General features: G+C 38.5%; 1 protein-coding gene across 1 annotated transcript in view; it reads right to left on the bottom strand.

Annotated features, from left to right (window-relative positions):
• Nucleotides 1-12,749, bottom strand: part of Rep (Rab escort protein) — a 215,469-nt gene that overhangs the window by 42,212 nt on the left and 160,508 nt on the right. The window contains exon 9 of the mRNA XM_067142664.2: nucleotides 12,440-12,603. Within this exon, the coding sequence (XP_066998765.2) occupies nucleotides 12,440-12,603 (164 nt within the window). The remainder of the gene's footprint in view (nucleotides 1-12,439; nucleotides 12,604-12,749) is intronic.

Below are 12,749 nucleotides of genomic sequence, written 5' to 3'. Positions count from 1 at the left end.
ACATTGATTATTATATTTGCACTGGCTAACTCACGAAGCACTGTAATTATTATTATTATACTGTAACTTGCAAACGCACAAAATCTTATTATTATTATTATTATTATTATTTTTGTTATCATTATTATTATTATTATTATTATTATTATTAATAATTTACTTTCCTTTGCCAACTCACAAACATTATTATTATTTCTTTCTCACAAACACACCGAGCATTATTATTATTAGTTAAAAATCTCAAAATTTTCATTTCAACTCCGAACATCATTATTATGTCCAAAATATTAAAAAAAAGTAAATTCTTCTTCTTCTTAAAATATTTTTTTATTATTATTATTATTATTTAAAAATCTCAATTTTTTCATTTCAACTCCCAACATCATTATTATGTCCAAAATAAAAAAAGTAAATTCTTCTTCTTCAAATATTTTTATATTATTATTATTATTATTATTATTATTATTATTATTATTATTATTATTTTAATGACCTTCCGTACGCAACACAAATTTTACATCCTCTGGCACTTTCATAATTTGGCTGTCTGGTAGAAAATATTCCTAACTAACATACAAATAATCACCGCAGTGATTGAAATCAAATAAATGGGTTAGCACAAAAAGGAATTTAACACTTGAAATGAACTTAAGTCAAAGTATTACAAACAGCATGCATTAATTGAAAGAAATATATCCCATATTTACATTATATACAACAAACAAATACTCAAATTAATTAATCTAACCCATTATTACGTTAATATAAATTAGTTCGTCCGTCTAACAAAGAAATAAAATCATGGACTCGGGAGGCGGACCATGTTAAGTAACCATAATTAATCTACATTGAACCCCGTTTAGTCGCGATAACACCCCCAAATATTAAATTTGTGTACTCATTCCTATGTAGAATTCCATTGTCTCGTAGCGGAAGATAGGCCTCACGGCCCCATGGCAATTTAGTTGTCCATCATGTCGCACAATATAAAATTAGCACAGCAAAACACTTCTGTGCGATCACCCATGATTAACACCTTATTACACTATTTTATACAAGAATACTAATAAAAAAAACACTTATAGGTGCGCCTAGACCCCTGACACTCGCACAATATTTTCTTCATATAAGCCCGAAACACACGTCGTGACACATTACGACGAAGTGTTGTTCATTTGAACCGGCGCGTATCTAGTCTTCAACCGGCACTTCCTGGTTTATTTCTAAGCCGTCTTGATAATCGCCTAGCTCCTATAGTTCCCTGCTCGGATAGTTATTCACCGTCTATCTTGAGCTATTTACTTCAGGCTCCGCACACTGCCTTCCAAAGGTACTATCGGCGTTCCGTTAGTTATTTATTATTTAATCACATGACATTTATTAAATTCAACATAGAGTTGTACTGATTATTTACACTCGGTACTACGGATAATCTCACTGTTAGTCTTCATTCTCCTAATAACTCACGCACTTTCAGCATTAACTTACTTCGAATGTGTCCCGAGGTACTGACTTACAGAGTCAACGTGTCAGAGTCTCAACTACTTCATACGACTGACACGACTGGTGATCGATAACAACTGGTGACTGGTAAGAACTGATTGATGTGAGGTCCCACTACTGGTTATTTATGGACGACATGGTTTCCCGCCGGGGTCATCCGCGGTCATCTCCTAGAGAGCGAGGTTGGTTATCCTAAATTGGCATATGCAGGTGGATTTTGATCCCTTGCTTTATCCTACTTAATAAACTGGCGATACACATTCATGTGTCGTATTCTGAACTCATATCGTTCGGTGATCATGGAAATATCACTTGATTCCTGTCCTCCACCTTTCGCGCGCTAACTCGGCGTCCCTGATGGCGTGCTCATCTTGACCAATGGCGAGATAGCGTGGGTCATTTCCACGAATTCATTACTTTAATTGATTATGATTACAATTAATCAACATGGGAATGATATCCCAAAAATCCCCTCTATTCAATTATGTGGTTGGAATAATTTAATTATTGTTATCGGAGAAGCTAACTGGAGTTCACTCTGAGTTTTTCTTATGTTGGTTAATCTGCGGCCCTATGATGAATTTTTCCATTGGTCAACACCGCATCGGTTAGTTTAAAATCTCTTCCTTGCAACATGACAACACGAAATGCCTTGAGGCAGTGGAAAATAATGGTACGTCATATTCTCGGTATTGGTGCTGCACCTGCTTGCCATTGTTCCGAAATACCTACTCTTTCACTTCCTTGTAGTCATTCTGTTGTTGTGAGCTCTAGATTTAATCCTCCTAGATTCTGACCAAGAAACATTCTCCCCATAATGACAAGCTTAACTGTGGCGACGGACAGTCGCGATATGTCTAGCTTATGTTGAAATCCTCCCGTCCACACAAAACTGACACTGTATTCCATTTAATATTCCTATATATCTGTGTTTATCTTATAAAAAATCAAATCATGAAACTAGGGCCTATCTCATCCGGGTACAGTATTGCTGCAGTGAAATAGAAACCCTCTACCATGTCCTGGGATACTATCCCTACAGTGAAACCGTGTGACTTACTAGACAACACGCCATTTGAAGCTCCATTACTCAGTCATTAACTCTTTCCCGCAGACTGTATAGTAAAACATACCGAATCATACATTGTCTCCCATGGGTTGTGTAGTAGAGCATACTTTACTTTCAAATCGACTTGCTCTGCCATTTGTCTGCTAAACATATTACTTCTTGGAACCAGTGAATTCCCTGTTTCCTAGATACAACTGGCATGCACAGAATGCTAAAAAAAAAAGTGGTTTTGTATGTGTTTTCTTAGAACAGACAGCTGACTGAATGTAAACACATTGCAGCAACATTGCTGCACATAACCAGTTAAGTGAAGACGATATTTGTTACAAATTAGATTAATAATTTGACGAATGCAATGGTAGTGAGTTTCAAGTTGTAGGTATGTTGATAAAAATGGTGTGGGAAGCAGGTGAGACAGAAGATGAACCTGAGGGAAATCAAAATATGGTATATTGAACAGGACAGGAAATGTTCATTCAGGTTTAGTCTTCCTTTAAAATATTCAGCCTACATGGACAAAAAATAATTATCAGTTTTAAACCTTCAGCTAATTCTGTTTTGGACTATGGGCTTCTACATAATTAAATAATATTCCAACTAATATCAATTTATCTTCCAATCCCATTCAGTGAAAAATAGTTTATAAACTGTATCTCCAAGAGGCAGTATGATCTGCTATAGAAATATCTTCATCCGACGGACCCCAAAAATGAAATTGGGAGATTCAGGGTGAAGTCCTGTGTTCTCTGCATTAGCAAGAAAATAAGAATCTCATCAAGTCAAGCAATTCAGACAACTTTGAGAACAAGCAATTTAACATTAACTCGCACTATGTTCGATGCTTCTTGATGTATCATTCCGGAGTGGGGGGGATGTGTGTCTTGCATGTAATTAGGTGATCTCATTGTATTATTTTAGAGCAAGTATGGTGTATTTTCCTATGTTACAAAATTTGAAACCAATATCTTAAGTGGTTCCTACAGAATAATTTAGTGAAGGTACTCCACAATTATACCTGACAAGCAAATCATTACTCTAGGTTTCGCCAGGCAGTGAGTGAAAGATAGCCCATGGGAAAGGGTTAAGAGATACAGTGCACAAAGAGGTCCACGGGTTGTTTGAGACCGCCAGTACCCATAGGATTGATATGATAGCCTACAAAAATAATATCAGTTCATATATTACTGATGCTATGGTTTGGTTTGAATCGCATGCTAACCAGGCCAGTAAAGAACCTGTGGAAAGGAAGAGAATTTACAAGTGAACTATCCCCTTCTGCAGACAAATTTGGACTGGATAACATTGAGAAGATAGACCTCATGATCAGTGCAAGGCTAACAATACACAAGGTATTTGGAGAATTCCACATATGATTCAACATCCCAGTATCATTGATGAAATGAAATGGCGTATGGCTTTTAGAGCCGGGAGTGTACGAGGACAAGTTCGGCTCGCCAGGTGCAGGTCATTGATTTGACACCGTAGGCGACCTGCGCATTGTGATGAGAATGAAATGATGAACACATACACCAGCCCCAGTGCCAGCGAAATTAACCAATTAAGGTTAAAATTCCCGACCCGCCGAGAATCAAACCCGGGACCCCTGTGACCAAAGGCCAGCACGCTAACCATTTAGCCATGGGGCCGGACATCATTGATGAAGAATGTGGTTCTCAAAGTCTTGAAAGGTTCACTGCCAATAATGAGGCATCATCTACACAATTATTAGTGTAATCGGTATACTTTTCCCTTAAGGGCAACCTCCTCATGGGGAAGTGTTTATTCTCTGAATTTATATACAGATTGGAAGACAGACTATATAATCACATGACCAATTACTGGATGTCCCAATGGAACTATAGAATTTCTTTCTCAAAACAGACACCTTCATCTCATCCTGTCCAGGAATAATACCAGCAACCATCTTCCACGTCCAGATGCCATGAATAGAGTAAGTGTCGGTACTAAATGTATAAATAAAGGCTAAAATATCTTCCATTTCCAGCAACAGCTCATAGATTTCTCTTGGTAGGGCTGCAGCTAACATTGCAATATGATTAATCTGAAGAACACACTTGAATTACTCTTACTATTTATTAAAATTATGATCAAACTAACACTAAGAATTTCTAGTTCACAAGTCTGCAATAAACTGGAACAGATAATTCAATATTTAAAAAATGTACACTTTATTTAGCAAAGTTGTTTTTCTTTCTTTCACATTTACTTATATACAAAATCCATTCTCCTTTCTTTACAAGCAAATCTGTCAATCCTATGCTGTTGAAATTGATTATATTGTCCACCGTCATTATAGTCGAAGCTAAATGTATCCTCTATTTGCTGGGATATCCGTTAAGCAGAGCTTAAGGTCCAGCAGCCAATTTCATTGCTTACTTAGCACCACCCAGGAGACACGTGTAGGGTAATTTAAGGTTATACCTACGGACGTAAAGCATGGACTCTTCTTAGAAAACTTTGTAGTTGTACTCCCAAATATATTAGTAAGAGCTCAGAGGCATCTCCAGTAGATGTAGCTAAAAGAATCATCAAACTGTCCAAAATACCAGGTAATGTCAATAAAGATGAATCAAAAAAACTCAAGAAAGAGCTAAAAACTAGGCTATCCTCGACTGAATCAACCCCCCAGTTCTCAGGGGAATTCACAACTGCAGAAATCTCAACAGCTCTAAAAGAAATAAAACCAGGCAAAGCAGCAGGAGTGGATGGGATATATCCAGAATTCCTGAAACATTGTGGACCTAGAACCCTACACTGGTTACTCATGTTCTTTAATGACATCTTAAGAAATGGTAGGCTTCCATCTTTGCTTAAGAGAACTAAAATAGTTGCCATTCTAAAGCCCGGAAAAAGTGGAGATAGTCCTGAAGATTATAGACCAATAGCACTCTTAAGTATTTGCTACAACTTAATGGAGAGAATGATTTACAACAGAATCTCAACCACAGCCTTCCAACGCATACCAACTGAACAAGCAGGATTCCGACCTAACCGAAGTTGCTGTGACCAGGTCTTGGCACTCACCAGCCACATTGAGAATGGATTTCAAGACAAGAAGAAGACAATCGCTGTTTTTGTGGACTTGACATCAGCTTATGACAGTATGGCGACAAGGGATGATTTTGAAATTCTTGAAGATCATTCCCTGTAAGAACCTTGCAACACTGCTGAACAACATGCTATGCAATAGAGCGTTTGAAATACATTTAAACGGCAATAAGAGTAAGCCCTATATACTAAACGATGGTTTACCCCAGGGATCAGTTCTTGCTTCTCTACTATTCAGCATCTATACTGCAGATCTTCCAGAAACTACTTCCAGGAAATTCATATATGCAGATGACATAGCTCCGGCTGCCCAATCGAGTGACTTCAAAACAGCAGAAATTACACTCACAAAGGATCTCCATAACCTGAACAAATACTTCAGTACTTGCCGACTCAAACCTAACTTGAACAAAACTGAAGTAAGCTGCTTCCACCTAGACAACCAAAAAGCCAACTATGTACCTCAAGTTGAATTCAAAGGCCAAAAACTTAAGTATAACCCATATTCAAAGTATCTGGGCGTCACAATGGATCGGACACTTTCATATAAGCAACATCTCTCTAACACTGCAGCCAAGATAAAAACAAGGAACAACATATTACACAAGCTCAGTGGAACAGGATGGGGAGCAAACGCGACAGTACTACGAACATCAGCTCTTGCCTTGATCTATCCAGTTGCAGAATACTGCTGCCCTGTGTGGCTTAACAGTGTATATACTTCAAAAGTTGATACACAACTGAATGATACCGTGAGGACAATATCAGGCACCATCAAATCGACACCCCTAAAATGATTACCCGTTTTATCCAACATCCATCCCCCTACATACGAAGAGAACTGGCTCTAGTAAGAGAATGGCAGAAATGTCGCAGTAACCCTCAACTGCCCTTACATCAGGACTGCAACCCTCAGAAACCGAAGAGATTAAAGTCCAGAAACCCATCATGGAAGTTAGACAAGAAGCTCCTGGAAACACATTTTGATGCTGATGAGATCTGGCACGAAGAATGGACCTCTTCAAATCCTGACCACCTGGGTTTAATCCACCATCCTTGTAGAGCTCCTCCTAGTTTCAACTTAACAAGAAGGGAATGGACATCTCTAAACAGAATCAGAACAAACCATGGAAGGTGTAAATTCTGGCTTCACAAGTGGGGAAAATCTGAAGACCCATTCTGCGACTGTGATAATGTGCCTCAGACCATCCAGCACGTTGTTATGGAGTGCCCAAAAAGAAGATTCAATGGATCCATTAAAGAATTACATAGTGCCCCTACAGAAGCAGTGGACTGGCTGAAAAGTCTGGACATTAAGTTTTGAATGCTGACTTGTAAATCACATACTTATTTAAGAAATATGTATTTATATGTACTTATAATGTATCCTTGTCTTTGCCATACGAAATAATAATAATATTGTCCACCAGATACTTTTCTACACTAATCATTGCTAGTGCTAAAAAGACTTCTGGCATTGTACTCATAAAAAGTCCACTCTTTTTAAAAATAGAGAAGCATCTTTCAAATTCTGCCACTGAAATGGGTGTAATAAGTATTATTCAGAGAAGAGTAAATTTCTGGGCAACATTCACCAACTCCAGCACTTAACCGTCTCGTACATCATCATAGTCTGGAAACACTTCGGAACTCCCGTCTTTGATATAACACAGACAGTTCGGTCACCAGTCTGTTTCTGGACAAGAATGGCCAGGTTTCAATAGTGTCATCAAGCTTATTAGGATGGAAAATGGCAAGTCAGTGGACCCTTCAAAAAGAGATGCACTGAACAACTTAGCAGCAGACAGATTCTTACTGAAAGCAACTCTTTCTTTCACCAGACATGAAATAGTGTCACACAATTCTACAATTATGTACTCAATGTTTTCTTTTTTTCCTCACTGGAGGAGAGTTTTCTTCAGTTTGATCGACTAATAAGGGACCTTGTTCCTCTCTATGTTGACAGCCTGGAGAAATTAATTTAATCTTTTAATTTTTAGAATTTGGTTTACACCACCCAGACACCCACAGGTCTTGTGGCGACAATGGGATACGAAAGGGCTAGGAGCGGGAAAGGAGTGGCCATGGCCTTAAGGTACAGCCCCAACATTTACCTGGTGTGAAAATGGAAAACCAAGGAAATCCATCTTTCATGGGATTCAAACCCACTATCTCCCGAATGAAAGCTGACAGTTGCATGCCCCAAATAATGCAGCCACTTACTTGGTAGGAGAAATTCATTCACTGCCTTATGAAAACTAAAGGAGTTATCACTATGTGGTAGCTGCCTATACAATGGATTCATGGCACAGTTGAAATTGAAATCACAATTTATCATGCAGAGAAGCCCTGTGGCTGCTTGTACAGTTGTTTGATTCCTGTTATTCTGAAGTTCTTGAAAAACCATTTTGAATTCTTGATTTTAGCAGACTGTATTAACCAGTTGGCTGTTAAAATTTCACTTTGTATTACATCCACAAGGTGTCGTTTTAATTATGCCATCCAGCACAGCTAACTGTGAGGCTATATGAAAAAAATTGCTGGTATTGTGGCTGGACTGCTGAAGAAAACTCGGGCTTGTCGATTCTGTGATGTGGCTTTCTCTGTAATTAAATTTAACTTGTGTGCATGTTGGTAGGACTTGCAAATTATTGCCTGTACCACCTTCCTCACCACTCGTTACTGCCACCCCGTAGTATGTTTGCACGATACATTTATCAGTTTTGCCATTCAAAACAATCTAGTTGCTCTATAATGCAATGTGCAAGTCCTACTATACTCTGAGATTTAGGATTGAAGAGTCCACAGAATCTTTCATACACAGCACCATTTATCTTATACCAGAAAATAACCTGTTCAGTATGTTTAGAAACATCCGTTGTAACATTAATGCTTGAACCTGATGAATGAGCAGTCTCGCCACTACCTCGTAGTGGAAATTCAAATTTACCACAGAATTTTGCACAGCCAATTATTTTTTATTAGAGTATTTCTCGGTTTTTCACTCTCGTATCCGTTCGTTTCTAGTCTACAGGCTTCCCTTAGCTGTAAAGCCATGTTCACTGTTACTAGCTTAACCAGGTCCACTTCATTCTTGAAGTGTTTAACTAATTGTTCAGTTTCTAAGTCTTTTTCTTAAATGCTTCATATCCACCACTCCAGTTTTTGTGAAAGTTATGTCACCCCCAAATAACAAACATGGAAAGCAAAAGAGAACTTTTTTGACACCATAACCAGTTAACCACTTCCACTAATTATACACTGAAAGTTAAACTTTCTCATTTAAGTCTAGTCTACTTGATCACTGATACAGATAAATCATGGTAGAATGACTGGCAATCTTGGTCTCATTCTTCTTGGTGAGGTTTAATTGTGAAAACCAAATACCTTGTTTATAGCTAACACTATTCTTATCCATCTCTATTCATAATTTTGTAACAGTTACAGGATCCTTGAAATGAAACTGGTAAATGCACAGTGCACAGTTTAAAATAATCCACACATCATAAATACCAAAGAACACCTGTGATACCACTTGCTCTTTGAGAATACTGCAGAACTACAACCGCTTGGCTGGGAGCTGGTCGGGCTGCAGTCCTGCCGGCACGCATACGCATCTGACACCCCTTAGACACTCTGTGCACTGAGTGAACTGCGCAACATGTGGGTGAGGCACAACCTGGAATAGTGGCCTTGCTGCTTGCTAGTGGACGAGTACCACTACAATCAGCCTCTCTAGCCCTGATGGATTTAGAATGAGTTACAGTAGTACAAATACTTTAAAGGATGTAAACATTTTGTATATGCAAATTATCATAGTTTTATTTGCCTCTGCCAAGCACTGGAAAGGGTTGAACCCCTGCAACCCTTATGGAGAAACCACACATGCCCACTTCCCATTTGTAAGATGTAGAAAGAACTTCCTTAAAGGTATTCCTAAGAAGAAGTAAAGAAATCATTCCTTTACTGATCATTTCTCTTCCAATAGGGGGTTCTAAATCCTCTTGTTCTCATATCTTACCAACAACCTCTTGTCAAGCTGTACTAACATCACCAGAAACTCTTCCATTCTGAAAGACGAGAAAAAAGGAAAGATCCTTGCAAGAATGAAGGTATCAGCAAAAGAAGGGAAGGGCAACGAAGGGTGTAAAAATGAAGTCTCCATATTATGTATAAAATTAGCCTCTAACACCAATGTCAAGTTTCAATATTTTGAAACATGGTCAGCTTCTAGAGTGGAGCAACAGCAAACTGAATCTCCATGTTGTGAGCAGCCTAACAAAAACCAGGAAGTAAAGATGATGATTGTTGTTTAAAGATGCATAACAGCTATGTCATAAGCCCCTAATGATACAAGGTGAACGAAATGAAAATTTAAACCTAAAAATGTATCCACCGACTATAGTCTAAAGTAATGACAAAAAATGACTGTGAAAGAGGAACAATCAGTGGATCCTATTCACAATATCTTAAGTACTGGGATGATATATATCTAAAGGGGTCCAAAATCCAGGTCACCAGCCCCTCATAATGGTACTAAGCACTGGTAAAGCAGAACCATGGTGTTCCTCATATAGTGGTACTAATCACAGGTAATGTAGACCCATGGTGTTTCTCACAAGGAGGTACTAAGCACAAGTAATTTAGACCCATGGTATGTCACACAACGGCACCACTCACAGGTAATACAAACCCTCACAAACCCATGGTTTTCTGCACGTAATGGTACTACTGCTAATAATATTAGCTTTACATGCCACCAACAACATTTTTACGGTTTTCAGAGACGCTGAGGTGTCAGAATTTGGTCCTGCAGGAGTTCTTCTACGTGCCAGTAAATCTACCGACATGGGGCTGACTATCTGAGCACCTTCAAATACCACTGGACTGAGCCAGGATCAAACCTGCCAAGTTGGGGTCAGAAAGCCAGTGCCTCAACCGTCTGAGCAACTCAGCCTGGCTAGGATACTACTCACAAGCAATGCAGACCCTTGGAGTTCCTCACTTAGTGGAACTAATCACAGGCCATGTATACTCACGGTGTTGCTCACATAATGCTACTAATCATAGGCAATGTAGAACCATGGTGCATCATACATTATGGTAACTCCCACAGGCAACACAAACCCATGGTGTTCCTCACATAATGGTACTACTCTCAGGCAACGCATACCCACAATTTTCATCACAATGGTACTTATCTCAGGCACCAGTCAAACCTGTGGTTTTTCTCACAAAGTGGTGCCAACCACAGGCAATGTAGACCCATTGTGTTCCTTATGAAGTGGTACTACTCCTAAGTGATACTACCCATTCTGAACAAAGTGGAACCGATGACCAGTGAAATGCACACAATGCCACTCATCACAAACAACGCCCAGACCCGTAGTGTTTCTTGCATAATGGTTCTGCTCCTATGTAACATAGACCCATGGTTTTCCTCACAAGGTGGTACTAGTCGCAAGTAACCGACTCGTGGTGTTCCGCATGTAATGGTACTAATCACAAGTAATGACATGGTTCTAATATCCCTTGATCGCCCCTTTTAGTCACCTCTTACGACAGGCTACCGGGAGTGTATTCGTCTGCGTTCCCCACCCACAGGGGGTCCAGGAAGCAGATACAAAATACCTTAGAGTGTGGCTATCCCATCATAATAGCCTTAAACAAGACTGTGCACACGAGGTTTGTTGGATGTTTGCTTCATCGGGAATTGGCAACATTGAGCTCAGTCTGAACAATATTTACTTCATACGTAAATGTTTACTTTATACATACAAATGAAGGGGGAAAAAAAGAAATAAAAGGTAACTGTAAAGAAGTGCGATGAGGATTTCTGAGTAGTATTGCATTAATTTTTCAGTCCAGAGGAACATTAGCAATAACGTGGTAGAAAAGTACGAAGGGAATCATAATTATGCACTTTAACATACTAATAAATCAAGGTATCAGACATACCGTACATAAAGCAAATTAATTATGAAGAAATATTCCCTACACTGACATACCAGAACCTTTTATGAAAATGAAGCATTTATACTAATGCAGAAACATCGAAGAAGACGAAAAAAAAAAAAAAGAAAAAAGAACAGACACTGGGAATGGTCTCCTTTAGTATGGCAAATGTAACAGTCATTACAGATTCTTGCTTGATATGATGTCAATATGGAACACTAGTCTATTCTCTTCCAGCCTCTGAGTGGGTTCACTCATGCCGTTGACGCTTCCTCAATGTTTCTACTATCTCATCAAATAGCACTAGAAAAATTCAGAACTTTTGATCATTTTAGACAGAAAAGCAGCAAGATTTTTATAAGATGGTTTTAATGTATGTGCGTGCTATGTTGGTATTTTAAATGCCTTTGTATCCAGTTTATCTTGTATTCTCAGTTTTTAGTATTACCTGAGGATGATCCCATAAGGATTGAAACATAAGTGGAAGTGTTTATAAAAAGTTAATTTTGTAGAAATGTTTTTAATCTTAAAATTGTAAGTGAACACAGAACAAAAAACAAAATTTATTTTTAGAAACTGCAGAAGGCTAGCAAATATCTCACAGACAATGCACAACTCTAAATACTCTGGGAGTTATTAAGAGTAAGTACTGTACTATAAAAACTTCACCCATATTAACACATTAAAACAGTTACCAACCAGATGTTGACAAAATCAAATAGGTGTTAGTTTAATTTGGGTATAAGGATATAGACATCCTTTGTTGGAGAGAGATCAAAAGGAAAGGAAGACAAAGACTCCTGAACGATGGGAACAGGCTGTTTCACAGAAGAGAAAACTCACCTGTGACTGACGTTTGTGAGGTGATACTGTCTGTGTTGACTGAGTGTCCGTTGCAATTCGTGTTACTGAGCCATCATCAAATTCTGTGTGAAGAAGGTTGTGCACTACAGCTTGTAAGTCCTCACGAGCACATGTCTGTTGTTTGCATGTCATGTGCAGAACATCTAAAACAATATCAACAAATTATCATTAAAATACATTTGATATTAATCACTACTGATCTGCATTTAGGGCAGTCGCCTAGGTGGCAGATTCCCTATCTGTTGTTTTCCTAGACTTTTCTTAAATGATCGCAAAGAGATTGGAAAAT

The sequence above is a fragment of the Anabrus simplex genome, chromosome 3 (assembly GCF_040414725.1).
Source record: "Anabrus simplex isolate iqAnaSimp1 chromosome 3, ASM4041472v1, whole genome shotgun sequence".
Taxonomy (NCBI): domain Eukaryota; kingdom Metazoa; phylum Arthropoda; class Insecta; order Orthoptera; family Tettigoniidae; genus Anabrus; species Anabrus simplex.
The sequence above is the reverse complement of the archived record's forward strand: the minus strand, read 5'-3'. Positions and strand labels throughout refer to the sequence as shown.